Raw genomic sequence first — 23408 nt, forward strand, 5'->3', positions numbered from 1 at the left:
GGATCCACGCGCTGGCTGTAATCCCACAGGATTGCTGCCAGGCTCACATACGAGGAAAAGCTTCTTCAGAGCTCTCTGGACTTTGCCCTGGACAGGACTCCACTGGTTCCTGGGGTTGTTTTGGGGTAACTCAACTCAAACCCGCTGTATTGCTAAATCCTGGACACCACTCTGGACCTTTCTTTTAAGGGGAAGAAAAATACCTCAGGACCGTTTCTGCTCCTCTGCTGCCTTCTCCTGAGATTCTCCTGGGGGATCGTCTGCGTTCAGCTCTGCTGGAGTTGCCTGGCTCAAGGAGGAGGTGCTCAGGAGATGGCTTTCCCTCGTGTTTCTGTTCAGCCAGCACACAGAGGTGATTCGGTGTTCCAGCTAAGGATGCTCTTTGCAGGCTGATAGGGACCTGAGCTCACAGCTCCTGCAGAGCAGTCGGGGTTCACCCATGTCACTGATGTTGTAGGGATGCGATGGGCTTGGTTTTGGAAGAAAACTTGGTTTGTTATTGGAAGAAACATTCAGGTTGTCAAGGGACGCCAGGAGCAGCCAGAGGAAGAAGAAAGATAGAGTAGATTTAAATCAGAAAATAACAAAAGAAAAAAAATGTATTTTTTTTTAATGCAAACCCTGCCCTGCGGTGGCTCTGTACCCCGTAGTCGTGCTTTTGAGATGTGAGATGTAGAGCCAGAGTACAATTACATTCCCGATTGCACTCTGCCTTCCCTTACCACGATACCAAAGAGGAACCGGGGAGCACATGGCGAAGCACCCAACCCTGTTGAATCTTGATTCCTTTTAAAACGTGAGGTGAGAGTCGCGTTTCCCTGGTGGTGCTGCCATCCCTGCGCCTGAGCATCCATCGGACCTTCACCACTCTGCTTTGCATTTCTGCCCTCCCCACCTGCCGGAACCGGGAGCCGGAGCAGCCTGGCTTGTTCCAGCGTTGTTTTATGCTATCGTGAAGCACAAACACAGAGCAGACAATAGTTGATTTACTTGGTTAATTTAAGCAGCGTGTATGGGTAGCACAGGGCGGCCGCGGGCTGCTCCAGCAGTCGTGCTGGGAGGGAGGTCTGCAGCAGCAGAACATGCTATTATTACTTTCTGGATAATGTGTACACATTCCCTATCACTTAGTTTTTCTCCTTCATTTTTCATGAGAACTGGCACTAGATTAATGTTTAAGCCACGGAAGAAACGTAACACCACGCCAGTCTGATTTATCGACCACTTAGTGCTGATGAAGCTGCAAACAAGAGTCAGACAGATGTTGCAGCTGCATTTTTCTTTATCAAAACTAACAGCTTTTTGTGGGTTTTTTTTTTTTAACCACTTCTTGCACTGTTTCCTGCATCCCCTACAGCTCCAGGGGTACTGGAGCAAATTCCTCTTCCACTGGACAGAGGCTCTGCGGAGGAGGCGTCCTCACTCCGGCAGCGTGCCCGGGAGCCTTGCCCAGGTCAGGGACAGATGATAGCAACTTTGACTTGGATGCGTGGGAAGCAGAGCAGCTCTGCAGAGGTTCCAGCACTGAAATTACGGGCGGCTTTCCGACAGGCTCATTTCCAGAGCGAGCTGCAACCAAGTTCAGGGCTCCCTGCAGGGCTTCTCTGCCACCCAGGGGAAGGGTTTCTGCCGGGGGCACATCCCGCGTGCAAGTTAGATTTGTAATTTCTCTTTTAGTCTTTCCCATCTCTGTGGGACACAAAGAACAAACCTGGTTATTTTGTGTTTATTTTGTGTGCTTCTACATATATAATAAATCTCAGTTCCAGTGCCAGCTCCCTGCTGAGGTCCGCTTGGTCCTGCTGCAGTGAAGCCAGGCGTCCCCGTCGTCCGGGCTTGCTGGGTGACAAACAGGCGCCGTCACGCTGGGAGAAATGCAGTTTATCCGAAACGAGGGAAGCAGCACCTGCAGAAGTGCCGAGTCACCCAGCGCCACACGCCGCGTGTCCTGCGCTCGCCTTTGAAACTTCCGAGAGCGAGAGACGTCTGTACACAAAATCTCTGAAGCATATTACTTTTTATTACTTCATCATCCAAATCATTAATTACGTTAAATTAGCTGATGGAGACTATTTGGGTGTAGAGGTAATCAGTTTTATTATCAGAGTCTTTTCTGAATTATGCATGAGGACCGTAATGTTTCAGACCTCCCCTTCATCCCCTCCTCAGCCCCGAGCGGCACCGTCCGCTCACGGTGGAAGCGTCTCTGCCACCCCGTTAATGCCCCCGGAGCCCTGGCTGCCACCCCAGTCCCCATCAGAGGGTGAAGCTGGAATGCTGAAAGGAATCTGTGAAGGGATTTGCACCGCAGTGGGGAGAGAGAGGATGCAGTGGTTTCATGTGTCCTCCTCTGCCTGGATGTGCCTTGTGAAATGGAAGGTTTGGGACATGTAAAAATTGGACAAAAAAGGTCCGATTGTTGTCTCTGGGAGAATCCTGGGAACAAGAGAGCTGGTAGTTTTCTTTGCTTTAACACATTGCAAAACTCCGCTGAAATAAGCTGTTAGCAGTTCCTTCCTAGGTTTCCTTGTCTCTTCTCTGTGCATTACAGCTCTTTTTAACACAGGCTGCAAGAATTGGATGCTGCAATCCAGCAGAATCTTCACAGAACACCCCTTCCCCCTCCCCAACCCAACACATTTACAGTTTCCATTAATAGAGGGAGGGGGGAAATGCAAGTTCCTGCTTGCATGCCTTCCTAAAGGGAAAGAGAGATGCTCCTGCGGACAGAGGGACTCGCTGCTGGGTACCAGCGTGCATGGGGATGCAGGCAGAGGGAGGGCACGCTCTGCGGGGCTACGTGAAAGGGCAGCCTTCCAGCTGTGAGCCTCAGCAAGCCTTGAGGAGCTGTGAGACACGACCACCAGCTTCCTCATCTCAGGAACGTGCAGGATGCTCCCTGCGTGCAGGTGCATGAGGGGCTGCGCGGTCACCCCCGTGCTCGGCAGCTGTGAGTGCTGCCCCTGCTCCGGCCGCGGGCTGGCTCCGGGTGCCTGGCTTCAGAGCTGCGTTTTGGCCATCGGAAGGTACCTTCCGCTGGCCTTTCCTCGGCCACGTACTGCTCCAGCCCTCTGCGGGTTTCCTAAGCAAGTGCTCCCATTAGCACAACCTTTTCAAACGAGCGATGGCTTGTGTTCCCACTCAGAACAGGGCTCCAACAGCATTAATGAAACATTAGAGTTTTAATTACACCATTATCCTATTTATTTTTATAAATAATTCCAAAGCAGTCATTAAAGTTTGTGAACTTAGGAGTAAATGACTTAAGGGAAAGAAATCAGCTTCTCAATCTCGTTATTATCTATTGTACCATCTCCCTGGGATGCTGTTGGGAAACCAGCGGAGTTGTTTCTGTTGCTGTTGTTAAGATGATTCATTTACTCGCGGGGTGGTAACACGCTGCTCGGCTCCCTCCTTGAAGCTCCTGTGTCAGTGGGACGGCGCTGCAGTGCGTCAAAGCGGTGTTGCATCCCCTCTTTCAGCCCCCGTGCGAAGGTGCACGGGGAGAGAGGGGAGTGTGAAACAGCCCTGCAGGAGCGAGCGCCACGCAGTTGTTCTGCAGCAGCTCTGCAAAGGACACGGTCCCTTCCAGTGCCAACCTTCTGCAGCCCTCTGGGTTCATCCCAGAGCTGCAGGATCTTCAAAAGACAGAGAATTTGGGGCTTGGCTGAAAAAAAAAAGCCTATCCTTGGGGCTGTTGGGAGCCCCTGTGGCTCTGCCCTCCCTCTTTCTGCCACAGTTTGGAAAGCGTGGCTGTTACCAATGTTCTCAGGTGAATCAAAATAGCCCAACGTGGAGCAGAACTGATGAAAGCATTGTTGAAACAGATCACAGGTCCCTGAAACCTGAAAGCAAATTGCCTGGTGTTTGTCGCAACTGATGTTTGCAGGACTTTTGCAAGTATTCGGCGCCGTATGGGTTGGAAAAGAGGTTCACTCTGAGCACACGCGGGGAGAGTTGCAAGGGGCTGGGGGGAAGCTGCATACAAACTGTCGTGCCTCACCTTTTGCCACCTCTTCTAAAGAATAGCTCTGATCTCGGGGAAACCTGGTACATACTGAGATCTAATTATGATGTTTTCTGTCATGTTTTTAATTAGGAAGGTAAATGCAGAGAGCCCTGAGCGGAGGCATGGCCCAACGATGTAACTTTTGCTCTGCTTTCCCTGCAGAACCCAGACATCGTGTTGGTGCACTACCTGAATGTCCCCGCCATCGAGGACTGTGGGAAACCGTGCGGCCCCATCTTGTGCTCAATCAACACCGACAAGAAGGAATGGGCAAAGTGGACAAAAGAGGAACTCATCGGACAGCTCAAACCGATGTGTGAGTGTGTAGAATCTTTCTTTCTCTTTTGTTTTATGAAGGGTTAATTTAGAGTACGATGTCTCTCGCTGCCACCAGCCGTCCCTGTGAAGGAGTCATTTGTCACAGTCAAACTCAACTTGCATCTGCGTGTACTTTCTTTCTGCCCGGTATTGAACACTTCTGGAATCTATGGTATGAGAGCTGCCCAGACATTTCCAAACAAGGTCATATACTAAAAAAAAAGGTCTCCTCCACGTGCAGGGAAAAAAATTTACCTATGGTCTCGCACTTTCAAGCACTGTTTGTAGGCACCGACTCACTTTCAGAGAGCCTTGAAATATTGGCAGGTAGGTTTCCCCCAAGGGCAGTCCATGATTGTGAGGTTCAATGTTGGAACGGAATGGGTCGCTGTTTCTTACAGACGGACTCCGTGGAGCTGTGTGTTCCAGGGTGGGTATCATTTACTACTGTTCAACTTTGCAGTCTAAAGCGAAGGACGCTTAGATGCGCAGAGTGATGAGAAAGTTTCCTCTGTAAACCAGTGGTTCTTTAGACCTCTCTGCCTTGGAGTAGAACATCTTCTTTCACATCACAATTACATTGTCAGTCTTTCCCTGGAGAATGCGTCCCAATGTGCACACGAACATCTTTTTGCAATGAAAGGAAGAAAAATTGGGCATCACGTGGGTCTGTAAACGAGAGAAAATTGACTGCAGGAACCACAACACCCAATCTAGGTGCCTGCATCTGAGTCAACAAAAACCAGGTCTGCTTTTCTCCCTCACCCATGCCCTGGACGGACGCTGGTGTCATACCCAGCTTTCCTTAATGAGAGGTCACAGCCATTAGGTATGTTCTGATGTGTCTCAGCTGTCAGCAAAAGATCAGTCTCGCGCTGACGCAGCGTTAGCAATCTGAGTCTGCACCGCTTCTTTGTTGCATCCCAGGCTTTGCAGACCTTTTCCGTGCAAAGTTGGAGGGCAGAAGACGAGCAGTAGGGAAAAGAGTAAATGGCACATTTGCTAAACAGAATATTGCCCCTGGGACTGATAACCTCAAACAGAAATCTGGGGTCTTGACAGTGTAGCTGAGACTGGACAAGTACCTTAACATTAAACAGGAGAGGAAGTGGCAGCCTGTTAAAAAATCTGCAGTGCATCAAGAAAATTATGTGAAAACTACAACAAACTCGCCGTAAATTTAATAACACTTGGCTCTTTTATGTCTCAGGAGGGAAGAGTGAAATTCTGCACAATTATTCAGAGTATATATGCGTGTACACGTCCCTGTTTATGGATACAAATCTTGGGAAACGCATCTTTAGAAATGGAGCTAAAATAAAAACTTTAGATTCTGCTGAGACCTAGAAAACAAAGAGGACACAGGTGACCGTGGTCGGGGAACAGAGAGGGGCACTGCTCGCCAAGAAGCCATCAGATTTGGTTCCAGTCTTGGGTGTGCCATGAAATTCTGGAGCCAAGCGCATTAGTTTCATCACATTTTTGCATTAATCACATTCTTTCACAGACTTCACGGTTTGATTGCCTGATGTTTCCAAATTTCTCTGCCCTAAAGCAGATTTGTCTATGACTTAATCAAAGCGTTGTCACAGTCTCACCCTTTTACCTGTTCCGTGTTGAGGTACATCTAGTTTTATTCCTTGGGATCTGGAAGCTGTGTGAGGTTTTGGGGGATTCTTTTGTTTTCTTGGTTGCTGTTTTTCATAAGAATTTCATGTTCGAGACTAAGGTAGTGATGATCCAGCCAAGGTGGGCATGAAGCTCCGAGGCCAAATGCTGTACCTGCTGGGACAGTTTTGCAGCCTGTTTCAGTCTGTTGATGTCAATCAGAAATAGAAGGAGAAGCTCATTCTAGTTCTGCCTTTGGGGAAAATGCCTCCTCCCGGTCAGAGGCTGATGACAGCGTCCAATTCCTGCCTTGCTGAGAACAAGCGCTGTTTGTTCAAGTCCTACTCAGCCTCGACCAGAGTCGAGTATTAAAGCTTTTGACCTCTGTCAGGTGCTGAAGCTTTTATGTCAGAATCTAGGATAGCAGAGTCAGTGGTGTGGCATCCAAAGGCTTGGAGCATGTTCTCTTGGCCGTGTGTGCCCAGAGAACTAAAAGTGATGTGGCAGATGGCTGGCAGGGAGAGAGGCATCGGTCTGAGAGTCTGAGCCAGACAAATACATCAAACTGTTTTTCCTGAAATGCAGACACCCGGACTGGGACGAGCAGGGAGTTTGCTCACGTTTCTCGCATCTCTAATTCACTCAGCTCCCTCTTTCTTCCCCGCTGCATCATCCCAAAGTTAGTCCAGGCTTCAGCGAGTCTTTGGCAGGCACATGGGATGGGCTCCTGGTCTCAGACTGCGTCCCCTCCGTGAGCAGAGCAGCACTCCGAGCCTGGGGCTGCTGAGAGGTGGCTCCTGCCCTGGTCTTGCAGGAGACCTCTTTGAACCCAGAGCTGCTCGACAGGCTTCAGAGGTGGCTTTTTCCTAATGCTGTGACTGTGCTTGCACCGGTGGTTATAGATGAAAAAATGCCTTTTCAGGGTGGCCGTACAGCTCTTGAGAGCTCTCAGAAACACCATTACCTTGTTCTAATGTAGCTGGTAGATGAACTAATTAAGAGACTAAAATTAACCCATCAGAACATCCACGAAAGGTAAATACTCACGGTAGATGCTCTGAGGATTTGGGTTTTTTTTCAACATCACCAACTGAGTTGAGACCGTAAATAATTAATTAATCAGCCTGGCTTGAGTTCTCATGGCTTTGGATTCTTGGATTAGTTCCAGTGTATCCACAGGGACATCCATGACCTCTGGATTGTCCTGCGTGGACTGTCAGTTTGGCCATCCTTGGGGCTGAAGCAGCCTCCGGCAGGGATGATTCCTTTTTCCTTCCAGGCTAGGAGATGGGGCACCTTGTTGTAGAGGTGTAAAAGTGGTCAGGAAGCACAGGGAGGGCTGTAAAGCCTCCACTGAAACCTCTTGCTACTGATGACAGACCGGTGATAATCCGACTGTCAGCAGTGTCCTAACTGGTTGTCTGAACCAAAAGGCTCATCCTGTGCGTTGCTGCTGTATGAACATAACCTTTTGGGACATTTGTGTGAAGCGAATAGCAATAATACGTGAAAATGCTGCAGGAACGTTGTCCGAGACACCTGTAAGTCATTTCGGGATGCCTGATATGAAGAGCGGGACTCAATTTGGCGTCGCTTTTGATTTCCCTGCCTTGTGCCCCGTTATAGCTTTGCTGCGAGGTTTCTCTGAACAGATTAGCAGATGTCCTTAGAGGCATCTGGTGGTAGAAGCAAAATTCAGTGACAGATTCCAGGACGGCAGAATTCTGTATATAAACTCCATATGATCAGCGAATCGTGGGCCAGCGCATGTTGAGGGGGGTCTCCAAATCATCCCCCTTTGGCTTTCTCATCCCTCACCTGGCAAAGTTGGAGGTACAGGCTCACAGCTGGTGCTGCGTTGCAATCCTTGGTTTGGGTCCACTATAATTAAGAGCTCTCTTTCTTTCGGAAAACAGCTTTTTTTCATTCCTCTGCTGCTTGGAAATCGATTGCTGCGTTCCTAGCGCCTGTACGCAGCCACAGTTGGGCAAACCGGGGGTTTCACGTGGCGTTCATCACACTTCACACCTCTGGGCACGGGCAGCTCCTGCCTCTCCCTGGAGTCACCGATTCCTTCTATTCTGCCCATTTAAATGAACCGATCCGGGGCTCTTGGAGGTGACCTGGAACTGCATCCGTGTGCCACCGGCGAAGGATTGAAACCTTTGTAGTCCAGAATGAAGGTGAAATGGCAGTAATCGGCATTAATATGATTTGAAAATGATTTTTGGGTATTTTATCTTGACATAACTTTATGTTCAGTTTCTGTACTCGTGTTTAAGGGTTTTTTTTATAGTCAGTCTCAAAAGATCAGTTGTACAGAAATACTCCGTGGGCTGATTTTTGCCGTTCCCCACCCGAATTGTCACAGCTGCAAAGGAACCCTCGGAGGAAACGAGCAGATTCCCACTGAGCTCCACCTCCGAACTAACTTAGATTATTTAAAAGAGGTTATTTTAGTAACGCAGAGGTCCGGTTTTGCTGGAACAGCACTGGCACATTCCTGCAACCATCTAGTTTTTGTTGAGAAGCGCACAGAGCAGTCGGTTCCGCATGGGTTCTTCTGTCCCACTGAGTCCCTCCATGCGCGGCATCGCTCCAGACGCTGCTCCATTCCTCACCTCGACGAGACGCAGCTCGGATCCTTCCGTGAAACCAGCCTGGGGAGAGCTCAGCCCAGGAATCTCCTCCAAAAGTTGGGTGTTAAACCGGGTGCAGCCACAGGAGAACCTCAGCGAGGGTTCCTGGGGGCTCCAGCCTTCCTTTGCCCTTCGCCCCGGGTTTATCTCCCATCGCGCTCGGTTCTCCTCGGCAGAGCCGGAGGTGAGGGACCAGTAAGCACCAGTGGGACCAGTGCCGGGGTGATGAGTGTGACAGTGACACCTCGCCTGTCCCCACGCCTCCGCCTGTTCCTTATCCGCTGGCGCCACCTGGCGGGATGCAGGGATCCAGGGATGCAGGGATGCGGGATGCTGGATGCAGGGATGCGGGATGCAGGGATCCAGGGATGCAGGGATGCGGGATGCTGGATGCAGGGATGCGGGATGCAGGGTGGAGGGGTGTGGGATGCAGGGACAGGGTGGAGGGATGCAGGATGCAGAGTGGAGGGATGTGGGGTGTGGGATGCAGGGATGCGGGATGCGGAGTGCAGGGATGCAGGGTGGAGGGATGTGGGATGCAGGGTGGAGGGATGTGGGATGCAGGGTATGGGGTGGAGGGATGCGGGATGCAGAGTGGAGGGATGCGGGATGCAGGGTGGAGGGATGTGGGATGCAGGGTACGGGGTGGAGGGATGTGGGGTGTGGGATGCAGGGATGCGGGATGCGGAGTGCAGGGGTGCAGGGTGGAGGGATGTGGGATGCAGGGTGCAGGATGGAGGGTGCAGGGATGCAGGATGCAGAGTGGAGGGATGCTGAGTGCAGGATGTGGGACATATGGTGCAGGGTGGAGGGATGCAGGGTGGAGGGATGTGGGATGCATGGTGCAGGGTACAGGGTGGTGGGATGCAGGCTGGAAGGATGCGAGATGCAAGAGTGGGGGGATGCAGGGTATAGGATGCAGGGTATGGGGTGGTGGGATATGGGATGTAGGATGCGGGATGCCAGGTGCTGCTGCCCCAGAGCCACAGAGGGAGAGGAGCACAGGGCAATGGACATGGAGCGGGGGCAGCGGGAAGGGCCTCTTGGCTCCGCAGCGCTAAACCCAATTGGGACGAAGTGCCTGTGCTGTCCCCACTCCACGGATGTTGCAGGGCTTGGCAAACAGAACAGGAATCTGGAGCAGCCCAGGGGTGGCAGCTGGGTCTGGGCTAACGCTGTCAGGGCCAGGACGCCCGTTGCAATGGGCGCTTCGTTCCAGGCAGGTGCATGAGGATGGCGGGGAGAGCCCTGTGAGAGAGCTTGGCTCTGTCATGTGTGAGCAGCCCTGAAGTTTGGGGGGATTGAGTAAAAACTCCTTTAGCTTTAAATAAAAGTGGTAGAAGTTGCTCTCTGAGCAGCTTCAGAGGAGCTGTGTCCCACGGATCCCTCCCAAGGGCGACTGTGCCACGTGTGCTTCCCGCTGCACCTGAGCAAGCCCTCAAGGAGAGGTCTGGCTTTGGAAGAAATCCTTCTCTTTAAAGAGCAGCTGGGAGCAAAACGTCTGCACGAGTCCCTACAACGGCATTAACATTCAGGAAGTGTCATGGAGAAGCAGCAGATGCGCAAGGTGATCTTCCCCACCAGCAGCGGGTCCTGAGAATCCTTCGTAACCAGTGAAGAGTGGAAGTGGAGGGCTGGAAAATCAAAGCTGAATTGTGTGAAGGCACCTGGATATGAAAGGATAAACCTAATGAGAATCTCCTGCAGCCGAACTGAGAAATCTGAGCGAGGCCTTCACTTCTGTCAACACCAGCTCAGTGAAAATGGAAGGGACAAGGCTGCCATTTCCAATTGACCATCACCATGGAAACAGCCTCCCGTATCAACAGTTGGTGGAGCGGGATGGAGGCAGCGAGGCGGCTTTCGTTGCGGTCAGCAGGGCAGTGGCACAAAGGCCCCTTTCACGCTGCCGTCAGTGCTCGGGAGGATTTCCAAAGCGTTTTGTGTCGGTCGGGAGCAGCCAAGGGCAGGACTCAACCGCAGGGGTTCGCAGTGGGGCGTCCGAGATACGCCGAGGAGAGCCAAACAGAAACCTGACCTTGATGATTCCAAATATTCCAGCCCTGCCAGGCTATCCAGCTCATCCATTTCGTGAGGGAGATGTCATCTTTAGTACTCAAGTACCAAAAGATGGGCCCTTACCTGTCAAAACGGGGTGAAGGAGCAGCATACGGGGTCTTCATGGCTTCACCGTCTCGTGCACATACGCGTGTTTGCATGAGCTGTGTCGTCCGTACGGCATAGAGAAGAGTAAGAGCTCTGGAGTAGAAACTGGAATAAAATATGAAGGAAGTGGCAAAGAGCAGCGCCTGAGAGCATTCAGAAAGGGTGAAATGATCACATTTAAATGTAGGAAGGTGTTCTAGGGACCGGTTTTGCTTAGGGTGGAGGAAACCACAGAGAGAGAAACAGGGTGAAATGATCACATTTAAATGTAGGAAGGTGTTCTAGGGACCAGTTTTGCTTAGGGTGGAGGAAACCACAGAGAGAGAAACAGGCAGCGTTTTAGCCCTTGCTGGTGTTGGGTCTGGAGTGAAGGTGAGACACCAAAGTGACTGAAAGTGATGGGGAGGAGGAGGATGTCTGGGACTTGTGAAGGACTGAGTCCCACCAGCAGCAGAAGGTGGCAGAAATAGCCAGGGAGTCATAACAAACCTGGAAAAATGATATTTTTCTGTGTGAGCTTCCTTTGGCTTCTGAGCTGCCTTTTTGCTGATGATCTAGATAATTTTTCTTTCCTTTGCTCATGATGGTCGGACAAAATCCTGACCGTGCTAAGGAATGGGGAGCTACTGGGCCAATATCCAAAGGTCATTTTTATTGTCTTTTCTTCAAAAGGGAAGAAAGATAAGAAAGGTGCGAGCCCACGCTCGCAAAAAGAGGTTGGAGGCATTTCTGCTAGGAGCAGCAGCGGCTCTGTGGCCCCTCTTCCAGCCTCCCTTCCCTTCCAGCTCCCAGTGAAGCGCTAGTGGCTCTCCCGGCTCCACTCCCGTGGGCACCGCGCAGAGAGTGCGCAGCACGGAATATGTCGCTGGTGTAATGCAGCAGCTTTGCGACCTGTTTTGTGGTATCTCTGGAAGGTCTTGGAGCAGTCACAGCAGGAGGAGCCTGAACAGCAATCCAGATTAAAATGCTTCGCAGAGTTTCTGTTAAGCTTCAATCTTTTTTTCCTGTTTTGTGGGTTCCTGCATTATGGCTATATTTAATCAAGTGTAGTCCTACAGTGGTTTCAGTTTTTGAACCTCTAAGAAGCAGGAAGAGTGCATGTGTATATTCTTTTTATTAACCTTCCTTCCCTAACGCACTTTCTCCTCTATAGAAGTCTCCTTTCCTGCTGATTCATTATGTGTCAGGAAGCCAAGCGTGACATGTTAAAAGCCATCTTGATAGTATTTGGTATTCAGTACTGACGACTCACCAGCTCGCAGGAGGTTTGCTTTAAAAGGGGGAGGGAGAGAATCTGCATATTGGATGTGCCAAGATAGTGGATAATTTGCATTAAGCATCCAGACATTCTTTTTTTTTGCAATCTGTCACCCTTCACTGGCTTTTTATTTTATAACCTTCATAACACGGGAGGAGCATAAGCACTAAAAAAAGTTGCACCACGTGGAGAGATGCTAAAGCTGCAGCCCTTTAGGACCAACTGGAGCAGGGCCTTTCCTCAGAGGCAGCAGACCCATGATGAGACTTTGTTATACTGGAAGGACCTGGAAATAGTAGGCACGGTACTGGAATTGTCCGGCTATAAAGCTATCCGTTATTTCATAGCTTCCATCTCACAGCTTGGTTCAGACTTCAGCATCACCATCATGAATACACAAGCCGTGACACACTCACCAGTCTTGCCACCCCATAATATGCGGCTCAGCACGGGATTTAGCAGCAGTAGGAAGCAAACCCCGATGTACTGCTGCAAAATAGATACTACGCCTAGCGATACAAGTGTGAGGCCACTTCTTTAGCAAAGCATTTCTGAAGTAACTGGAAAGAAAGCAAAGCTTCTTGGTAACTCGATGTGGTCTAGAATCGTAGAAGCATAGAATCATAGAATAGTTTGGGTTGGAAGGGACCTTAAAGCCCATCCAGTTCCAACCCCCCTGCCATGGGCAGGGACACCTCCCACTGGCTCAGGCTGCCCAAGGCCCATCCAACCTGGCCTGGAACCCCTCCAGGGATGGGGCAGCCACAGCTTCCCTGGGCAACCTGGGCCAGGGCCTCACCACTCTCACGGTGAAGAAATTCCTCCTTATGTCCAGTCTAAATCTGCCCCTCTCCAGTTTATATCCATTGCCCCTCATCCTATCCTCACAAGCCTTTGTGAACAGCCCCTCTCCAGCTTTCCTGTAGCCCCTTCAGGTACTGGAGGGTCACTCTGAGGTCTCCTCAGAGCCTTCTCCAGGCTGAACAACCCCAACTCTCTCAGCCTGTCCTCGTACAGGAGGTGCTCCAGCCCTCGGATCATCCTTGTGGCCTCCTCTGGACCCGTTCCAACAGCTCCATCTCCTTCTTACACTGAGGATTCCAGAACTGGATGCAATACTTCAGATGAGGTCTCACGAGAGAGGAACAGAGGGGCAGAATCCCCTCCCTCCCTGCTGGCCACGCTGCTTTGGATGCAGCCCAGGACATGGTTGGTTTCTGGGCTGTGAGCACACGTTGCCGGCTCATGTCGAGCTTCTCATCTCCCAGCACCCCAAGTCTTTCTCTGCAGGGCTGCTCTCAATCCCATCATCCCCCATCGTGCACTGAAATCGGGGGTTGCTCCAACCCATGTGCAGGACCTTGCCCTTGGCCTTTGTATAGCCAAAAGTGTTCCAAATAATGTCACTGCATTTACGTCACTGTCAATGTATTTTTTTGCAAAACTGCTGTTTGAACATCACTCACTGGGCAGAACATCACATACGACAGAATAATCCACCTAGAATAATCAAATGAATGCGGGTGGAGGTACTGAAGCGTAAAGTGTATATAAACTAAAACTTAGACATAATAACAGATACTGAGTGTTAAAAGGAAATTCCAAGTTGTGAACAAACCAGAAAGCGAGATCTGCTGGGTACAATAACAATAAATGCGGTTGTCAAGCAAGCAGAGAGGGACTCATTGCTAAACTAACTGCATCACTTTAAATAGTCATGTGAGGAGGAATACTTGTAAACCTTATTTACAGGATTTCTGCAAGTTATCCAGCTCGGCCAATAAAAATATGAGTTCTGTAGTATAAAACTAGACCAAGATGAGATGCTGTTCGGCAAAGTATCATCAGTGAGTATTTTGCTGCTTGCAGGTTTTTAGTGACGGTTACCCACACCGTTCAGAGAGCCGCTACCGTTTTTCAGCTTAGTCAGAGAGCTGCCGTCAACCAAAAACTGAAACAGAGAAAGGTATTCTACTGAGGTTTGTTCCCACTGTACGCACGTAATCCAGGATTTGTCTTTGGAAGCCTATAGGTATCAGGGAACAAAGAATACTAAAACAATAACCATTATTGTTGCATTTTATAGGTCTGCAGCAGCGGGAATGGGTTTCTGCTGTTCTTTTGGAGTGGGTTTTGGTGGTTTTCTAAGTTTCTGATGGGAATTTTTCCTGTTCTCTTTGCAGTTCATGGCATTAAGTGGACGTGCAGCAATGGAAACAGCAGTTCAGGGTTCTCAGTGGAACAGCTCGTGCAGCAGATCCTCGATAGTCACCAGACCAAACCGCAGCCTCGGACACACAATTGTCTCTGCACTGGTACCTTGGGTGAGTACTCTGGGAGGGCACAAAACTGACCGCAGCCTAATCCTGACTTGGAGTAAGGTGCGACGTGCTAAAAATGCTGCATCGCGAAACGTTGATACCCACTGAACGCAGAGGTGACAGAAATCTTGAGCATAAAAAGGTGCAGCTGGAACTTCTGGAAAAAAATTCACACACACTGTAAACATTCAAGTTCTAATAAGTGCTCTCTACTTGTGGCCTGCTCGCAAAGGCATATTCTCTTCTACATACTCAAATGTTGTTACTGAAGCCTCAAAATTTGATATTCTTCCTGCTTCACCCTCTGAACTCCTTGCCCTGCAGCCCACCGTGCTGAAGAAAATGAGCTCAGGTGGTTAATGACAAGTTATCACTGGGATAAGACAGGTTTGATTTAGGTATCACGAAAATACAGATTTCTTTATGTTAAAGAAGATGGTTTTGGCTTGGCTGAAACAGCAAGAAACAACATCCTTAGTATTAGCATTTTATAGAGAGAGTGGGAAGCCGAGTGATTCACTTTTCTAACTCATCTGCTTTATAGCCACCCCTTCCAAGTACTTTGGTCAAGTAAAATACATGACACGTTAATTAGTCTGTAGCAAAATTGATAAAGAAAAGCTGTCAGTGCTTCAAAGGGTTTATTTTTTTCTTCTTCTTTTTGGGGCAGTTGCATTATACAATCAAGATTTAAGTAAGAATGATGTGACCTCTGAAATACCTGAGTTTGGATTAAAATTCAACCCTTAAGGCTCAGTATTTGATCCAGGCTTGCAGATCTGAACATGAATCCTTTTATTCTTCCCTTTGATGTTTTGTCTTGTGCTAAGTCTGCTGCATGCTTTTTAACATAACAGTAGCACTTTGTTTTGTAACAGCTTGCACATTGACACGTACATTCCCAATTCCTTACTGTCATCCGCAAAGACGGCAGCGTGAAAGCCTCTCCCTTGTTCCCGTTCATCTCTATACCTAAGAGAATAGAAAGATTTAATATGGCATTTAGTCTCAAAAGCACTGTCCTGAACTACTTTAAGTGACCTGATTCAAATCTCCAGCACATAATAGAGACGTTCCCCTTCAAGGGCAAGGAACAAAAGATTTAGCAAATTGAAGCGGCTACACAGGCGCTTTCTGTTACCCAGAAGATGGCATTTATAATTGTAGCCATTAGCTATAAGGAGGAGGTTTCTTTCCCCCTTTTAGTCACTATACAGTACTATAATTAATGTTCTTACCTCATTCTGGGGAAAATGAATCAATTAAGGAAAGAAACATCAAAAATTCATGGGCTGTTCTTTAAACAACAAAAGCAGTTCCTGCACCAGAGTTTGAGGCTGAGATGCCTTTGCAGACAGAGTTGTTTACTTCATCCTACCTGATTTCCGAGCCCCTGGGAACTCGGGTGACGTTCCTCTTCTGTCGGGCCAGTAAAGGCACCAGCTGGTTGAACTCTGTGGAGGGCTCTCTTCTGGTGACCTTGGCTTGAGCGTTCTTCGGCCCTACCAATATTAATCGCGCGCTGTGTGTGCGACCTCTCGAAGTACAAAATGTTTATCTGTCAGTGTATGAACAGCTTAGAACAAGAGAAATGCGTCACTGTCCTTAAGGGAGGGAAAGCTTGCATCCTGCCGGCTAATGTACTGCTTCTTTAACGATGTGACCGGCAGCTGTAATGGACACAATGATGACAAGAAGATAAGGGCTGCAATCTACACGGTAGGGTGATGCCAGGGACAGGAGCATGATACGGCATCTGGCACCTCCAGATTATCAGTCAGCATCCAGCCCACGAGAGCAGTTGTCAAACCGCCCGACATCAGCCAGCGTGACGAGCCGAACGTCTGTGCCGCGGGGGCTGAGGTCGTGTCCGTGGTATGGATGAAGCAGGGCCTGCTGCGAGGCAGAAACCCTCTGCCACGGCCGACAGCAACAACCCTCGCTTTGCACGCTTTGCACTGAGATGAGGCGTGTTTAATAACACTGAAACTTGTTGTAGATCCCATTTTTTTCTCCTAACGAGTTGTCTGATGGGGCAGGGAGTAAGAAGGTAGCTGCTAGGTGGGGTGAGGGTGTGCGTGCACCCATTTTGAGGTTGCTGGCTATGGATCTATGAATTAGATTGAAAAGGAGCTGTAAATCTGGCACTGGTGAGGAATTAATTCTATTTCCAAGGCCTCTCGCACTCTCCCATATGCGTGGTCACTCTCTCCAACACACGCGTGTGTGTAAGCACGGCTTTCCTTTGCGATAGCCACAAGACACATATAGAATCATAGAATAGTTTGGGTTGGAAGGGACCTTAAAGATCATCCAGTTCCAACCCCCTGCCATGGGCAGGGACACCTCCCACTGGCTCAGGCTGCCCAAGGCCCATCCAACCTGGCCTGGAACCCCCTCCAGGGATGGGGCAGCCACAGCTTCCCTGGGCAACCTGGGCCAGGGCCTCACCACTCTCATGGTGAAGCAATTCCTCCTTATGTCCAGTCTAACACAACTAGCATTGTCTTAGTTTTGTATTTACTGAATGGCAAATGTTGTTTTCTGGCACAGGGGCAGGAAGCAGTGTGCATCACAAGTGTAACAGTGCCAAACATCGCATCATATCACCAAAGGTCGAACCACGGACAGGTGGGTACAGCGCTCATTCAGAGGTTCAAAATAACGATGTCTCTGAAGGGAAGAACGAGCACAGTCATGGCAAGGCCTCCAGCAGAGAGAAGAGGAACGGCAAAGTGGCTAAACCGGTGTTGCTCCACCAAAACAGCACTGAGGTTTCTTCCACCAACCAGGTGGAGGTCCCTGACACGACCCAGAATTCTCCCGTGTCCATCAGCAGTGGATTAAATAGCGACCCGGATATGGCGGATAGCCCGGCCGTCACTGGTGTGTCCAGTATGGCCGTAGCATCGGTTATGGGAAGCTTGTCACAAAGTGCCACCGTATTTATGTCAGAAGTCACCAGTGAAGCTGTGTATACCATGTCACCCACCTCCGGCCCAAATCAACACCTTCTGTCCTCAGATGCAGCAGCACAAGGACTGGTACTTGCTGTAAGTTCAGATGGACACAAGTTTGCTTTTCCAACTACTGGCAGTTCAGAGAGTTTGTCGATGCTCCCCAGCACGGTCTCTGAGGAACTTGTGCTCTCCACAACTTTAGAAGGAAATAGAAAAATTCCAGAAACCACCATGAATTTTGACCCAGACTGTTTTCTTAACAATCCCAAGCAAGGGCAGACTTACGGTGGAGGAGGTATGAAAAGTGACAGCATTAGTACCAACATAAGGCAGTCACCCACAACAGAACGTAGCTTCAACTTCAATACAACCCTCACAAAAGAAATTAAAACTGAGGACACATCTTTTGAACAACAGATGTCCAAAGAAGCATTTTCCTCCACTTCTGCATCTAACACGCTCACCCTCACTACTGGTTCAGGTTTGCTTCCATCGGGAGGAGGTCTGAGCCCAAGTACCACCCTGGAGCAGATGGACTTCAGTGCCATTGACTCCAACAAGGACTATTCTTCCAGCTTCAATCAGACCGTCCAGAGCCCTCACGTTCATCAGACCCCTTCCCCCAGCTTCTTTCTGCAGGATGCCAGCAAACCTCTTCCCCTTGAGCAAAACACTCACAACAATTTGAATGACACAAGTGGCTCATTTGTGAACACGTTAGGAATCCCCAGTGTGAAAACAGAGTCCTCGTCCCAAACCACTTCCAACTGTAACGGCACAGTGGAAACCAGAATAGAGTCCACCTCTTCTCTCCAGCTCATGCAGTTCCAAGCAAACTTCCAGGCTATGACTGCAGAAGCTGAAGTTCCCATGGAGACCTCCCAGCAGGCAGAAGGGAATGAAAATCTACTTAAATCAGGGGATCTTCAAGCCTGCAGCACAGAACACTACTTGCAGCCTGAGGCCAACGGGACTATCAGGAATGGGAACAACCTCCCTATTCTCCAAGGTAACATGGTACAAGGACTCTATCCTGTGGCCCATCCCAGCTTAAATAACTCCTCCAACATGGAGCTTAACTTGGACCACTTTGACATCTCCTTCAGCAACCAGTTTTCTGATCTAATTAATGATTTCATATCGGTAGAAGGTGGGAGCAATGCTCTCTACGGACACCAGCTGGTGTCAGGGGACAGTGCCGGACTGTCTCAGCCTGAAGACAGTAACAGAGCAACCTACAACCAGGCTGAAATGTGCATTCCTTGCTGCAGTCCTCAGCAAGCCAACATGCAGCTCAGCAGCACGGAGAACGGAGCCAGCACCATGGCCTACATGCACGTGGCTGAGGTGGTCTCAGCAGCTGCGGCACAAGGCACTCTGGGGTTGCTACAGCAGAGTGGGCGCTTGTTCATGGTGACAGATTATTCACCAGAATGGTCTTACCCTGAGGTAAGTCTAGGGCTTTTACTCCTTAACTTTCCTGCTTTCTCTTCCATTGCTTTGTTAACAGGGGGTCCCAAGAATGGGTTTATTAAAGCTTTGACGAGGCTTTTAAAATATTCCTCTTAGAAGTCAGAGCGTCTAAGGCCATTTGCATGTCTGAGTGTACTTTTAATTAAGCACTTCATTACCCTGCCACGACCCTTTCTTCACTTAGGAAGCATCTGAACAGAAATGTTTTGTTTCCTTGAAAAGCAAAGCGTTTCCCACCACGTGATGGCTTCGTGGTGCTGCCGAGCCACCTGGGAGCAGCAGAGTTTGCGAGCTGGAGCCGATCCTTAAATCTGGCTCTGATACTCATAGTTCCTGACCTGTATTCCCTTAATGAGTTCAGCATTTACCTCCGTCCCACAGATTATCCAAAATCAGCCGCGTGCACCACAAGTTCGTGGTGACAGCGGCACGGACTCCTCTGAGGCAAAGGAATGCTGGAGGAAAGAGGCTGTTTTGAGCCAGTAATGGAGAGGCAAGATGTTTTGAATTAAATACAATGATCCTTTGTGGTTTTGTAAGCCCAGCCTTGGAGCGCTGTGTGTCTGCTACCTGTGCAATAACTGCTCGGGAAGAGATCTCTCTATTCCCGTTGACTAACGCTGTCTGATGTTCAGCAGTCCCGTAAGTAAGTGTACATCTGGCTCCGCTGGATGGCGAGTTTGCCGTTGAGGAGGCGGCAGGAATGTGCAATAATAAGCAGAGGAGTTGGCTTAACCTTCAGCTGAATGGTCTTGCGACAGCTCCAGGAGCACGGCGTTAGAGGAGCAGGGGATGAGCTGGTATGCAGTGGCTCCAACAGTTCACATACTCTGCGGTGTGGGACTCTATGTGAAAACATGGGTGTTCACTCCACAGATGGAAGGAAAGGCTGCCCAGGGAGGTGGTCGAGTCGCCTTCCCTGGAGGTGTTTAAGGAACGGGTGGATGAAGTGCTGAGGGACATGGTTTAGGGAGTGTTAGGAATGGCACCTCTGCCGGCTGCCAGATCCAGAGTCCCTCTAATAGCCAGGGTGACACCCGCCACCAGCCGGGGTTTACCTCCTCCTGGTTGTGGTGGGAAACCATATCTGAATATGCCCATCTGGCTCCTCTACGGTGACACGGGCTGATGTGCCAGTGCCACGGTGGCCGCTGACGGCGTTCCCCAGCCGCCTGGCTAACACCAACAGGCACATGGTGTCGGTCTGTTGGCAACACATCCCATTAGGCTTCGTTCGCTAAAAGCCAATATTTCGGGGTCATTTGGCATTGTTGGGCTACAGACCCTGTTTTTACCCACAGTCAGGCTGACTCTTGCTTGTGCAGAAAGTCTCAAAAATCAACCAAAAAAATTTAAAAGCAGCCCTGCACCCTTTCTGGTCCAAATCTGTCTTCTTTTGCTGGTGCCACGCGGGTGGTTTTTCGTTGCCCATTGCTGCTGGCGGAGCTGGTTCGGGTTCGTGTCCGCTTTATTGGGACCCGAGCCGTGCGTGGGTGCAGGGCTTTGAACCAGGAGTGGTGGGAGCCCTGCACGGAGCCGGCTCGGAGCCCTGCAGCGAGCCCGAACGGAGCCAGCTTGGAGGCCCTCAACAAGCCCTGCACGGAGCCTGCTCAGAGCCCACACGGAGCCCTGCACGGAGCTACGGCTCTGCTGGGTTGGTGGGCACTGAGCTCCAGCTCATGCACCGACTGGGGAGGGACCGGGATGGGCTGGGGGCATGGACACCGTTGGGGCTGGCTCGTCCCATGGGCCCTCGCCGCTGGCCTCGCACCTCCTCACTTGACCCAAGTTCACAGCAGCCAGAAAAGCGCAGGCTGTGCAATTGCTGGTTTTAGCCGAACCCCCTGGTCGGTTGGATTTGTGGTCCAGCTCCTCCTGTACGCCGTGGCGGTGTCCGTACCGGGTGGCGATGGCCAGCCTGGCTGACCCGTGCCGGGAGGACAGAGATGGGGATGGAGCACCCAGGAGTTCCCGGAGCTGCCTCGTTGAGGTGGTCTTGCACACCGCGTGGAAAGGTTTGCCATCCCCTCGGAGCTGCTGTGGGACTGCAGGAAGGGCAGGAGGTCATGGTGGCAAAGCACCGGACCTGAACGTGTGGGCAGGAACACAGTGTGAAGAGAAACAAAGATCTCTCCTATGGAACGGTGTTTGCATTCCTCCCACAGAGGTGGGAGCCGGGTGCGATGGTGTGGCTGGTGACCGGGGTCGGTGTTAGCCCTCCCGGTGCTGTTTGCCGTTCAGCCGTTGTAGTGTGGGGTCCTTCTATAATCCTTTTCTTTCTTCCTCTCTTTTCCTCACAGGGAGGAGTAAAAGTCCTCATTACCGGTCCATGGCAGGAAGCCAGCAATAATTACAGCTGTCTGTTTGATCAGATCTCAGTGCCTGCATCTTTAATTCAGCCAGGGGTACTGCGCTGCTACTGCCCAGGTAAGGAACACCTCTTTCCTAAAGCTGGTGCTTTTGAAGGAAGCTCTTAGCCTGATTTATCAGCGTCTGTAGACGTCTTGACAGAACTCACGGGACCAATGTGAAAGGTCATGCATAAGCATCGAGAAGCTTTTCCTTTTTCTTTGACCTATGTAGCGTGAGAAGACCATTTTAGGTCCTTGATACAGCACAACAGATCACAATAAATATTCTTTAGAAGCTCTGGATTAGCTTTAAAATAATAATTTGAAATAATTTTAGGCATCTATTTGGTTTTGAAGTAGCAGATCAAAGAGCAGCTGTTATTGGGGGGTGCAGTCACTGCTCTGCTGACTCTTAATTTGCCTGTGTTCTGCACTGTGTCCTTGGTATCTGCAGGATGAGAACACCTCCAGCTTCCCTGCAGAGATTTTCAGTAGTGCTGCCCTCCGTATATGACTTTAAGCATATGCTGAATAACATTCATTGTTAGGCTCCAGCTTCCTTCTGGAAACGTGGTGAGGCTGGTTAATCTTTAGGAACACGTGTGATTCTGCTCTTGCCAAGACAAGTCGTTAGATGACTCCTAAGCTTACAACCTGCACGTTTGAAAATACAGATGGGTATTTTGGACTCTTCAGTTGTCTAGTCTCAAAAATATTGTCAACCCCTCCTCGCCTCTCATGACATCTGCGTTCAACCTCCTGCTTAGCGTGTGGGGAGTTCAACAGGGTCATACTTAGCCATGAATTTTTGCGGGGAGACCTTTGTCTGACCATGTGTGCTTTCCTTTTAGCTCACGACACTGGGCTCGTGACTTTGCAAGTTGCCTTCAACAATCAGATCATCTCCAATTCTGTGGTGTTTGAATATAAAGCCAGAGCTCTGCCAACCCTGCCTTCTTCTCAGCATGACTGGCTGTCTTTGGATGGTAAGAAGCATGCGATATTCTTTAATCAAATGGTAGCACTGTGAATGAAAGAAACCGCTACTGGCGTGGGGGATGGACGTAGAGGCACACGTTTTCTTGCTGCGGGGAAGGTCTGTTGCACAATTAATCAAAGACCTTTTGCTGAAATTTCATATTAGTTCTTTTGATGAGAACAAAATGTGCTGCGTTTGATGGGAAAGGAGACAAAGGGGTGTTTTCGTTTTCTAAATAGAAAACTGATTGTTTCCCCAAAATGGGGACTACTCAGTCCTTAGCAGGAGAGGAGCATCGACCCTGCGGTTGTCTTCCCTGAGAACTCTGAAACTGGAACTTGCTTAGGAAAATGCATATTTACATAAGGAGAAAGGGGGAAGATGGTGAGAGAGTTTAAGGAATGAGGGAGCTTTAGTCATCCCTGCTATGATGTCAACATCCCGCCTCGTTACCTAGGAGTTACCAAATGGGGCAGACACAGATTCTGTCGGACTCTTGAGAGTCTCGGTGCCAGGGCAGCCAGGCACGCTCGGAACATCACAGCCGCAGTCAGCCGCTCTAGACACGTGGGCGCATGCCTTGTGCCCTGCAGAGATGAGATGAACACCGTAATAGCCTTAGATCTTAGCCAGGCAGTTGGCAGAAGAAACCATGGTTGACCAGAACAGATCCCTGGTATCCAAGTGTTGCTCCGAGGGATCGGAACACAGGCTCTGGGGTTTGTATGGCAACGCTGCATCCAGGTTTTAGGCTGAGGTTTACCTGGTGGTCCTGCGCCCCCAAAATGCACTTTATAAAGGAGCAATATGAGAAGGACAGCGGGGGAATTTAGGAGTCTGAAACAGTCATTTCCCTTTCGAGAGCGATTGCTGAAGAGATGCAGACTCCAGATTGGACTGAGGAGATGCAGGGAAAGGGCTGGTTTGTTTGACACCCTGAGAAAGGACGAGCAATCAGTAATGCTGCTTTCATCTTTCTTCATCGGAGTCAGCTGCTGGGGCAGTGCCTTTTGTGCAGTCTTAGCAAAGTCCCAGCGTTCCTGCCCAGTGACCTATTCGCTAAGTGTCTGTTTTCTCTGCTAAATACAGGAGACAGCTATGATAAGGTCAGATCCTTCGTCTTTAGAGATTTCATAGCTGGGGAACTAATATTAGTGCTACAAAGCATTACACAGAAGAAGTCACAGAAGTAGTTGTTTGCTCAGGGCTGTACTGAAGGCAAGAGAAATAACGCGCTAATAGTTGGTTCCTCAGTCAGTTAACCTCGTCCTGTTTTGTCTGTCAGCTGCAAACACGGTCACAATACACACGTTTTGGGAAATCTGC

At 49.8% G+C, this 23408-nt stretch overlaps 1 protein-coding gene across 7 annotated transcripts in view; it reads left to right on the forward strand.

Moving 5' to 3' along the window:
- CAMTA1 (calmodulin binding transcription activator 1) overlaps positions 1-23408 on the forward strand; it is a 253710-nt gene that overhangs the window by 190438 nt on the left and 39864 nt on the right. For all 7 annotated transcript variants that reach the window (XM_054086012.1, XM_054086007.1, XM_054086006.1 and 4 more), the window contains exons 6-10: positions 4172-4325; positions 14182-14322; positions 16873-18728; positions 21053-21179; positions 21955-22089. In XM_054086012.1, coding sequence (XP_053941987.1) covers positions 4172-4325; positions 14182-14322; positions 16873-18728; positions 21053-21179; positions 21955-22089 — 2413 coding nt within the window. The remainder of the gene's footprint in view (positions 1-4171; positions 4326-14181; positions 14323-16872; positions 18729-21052; positions 21180-21954; positions 22090-23408) is intronic.

Source organism: Cuculus canorus, chromosome 21 (assembly GCF_017976375.1).
Source record: "Cuculus canorus isolate bCucCan1 chromosome 21, bCucCan1.pri, whole genome shotgun sequence".
NCBI classification, from domain to species: Eukaryota; Metazoa; Chordata; class Aves; order Cuculiformes; family Cuculidae; genus Cuculus; species Cuculus canorus.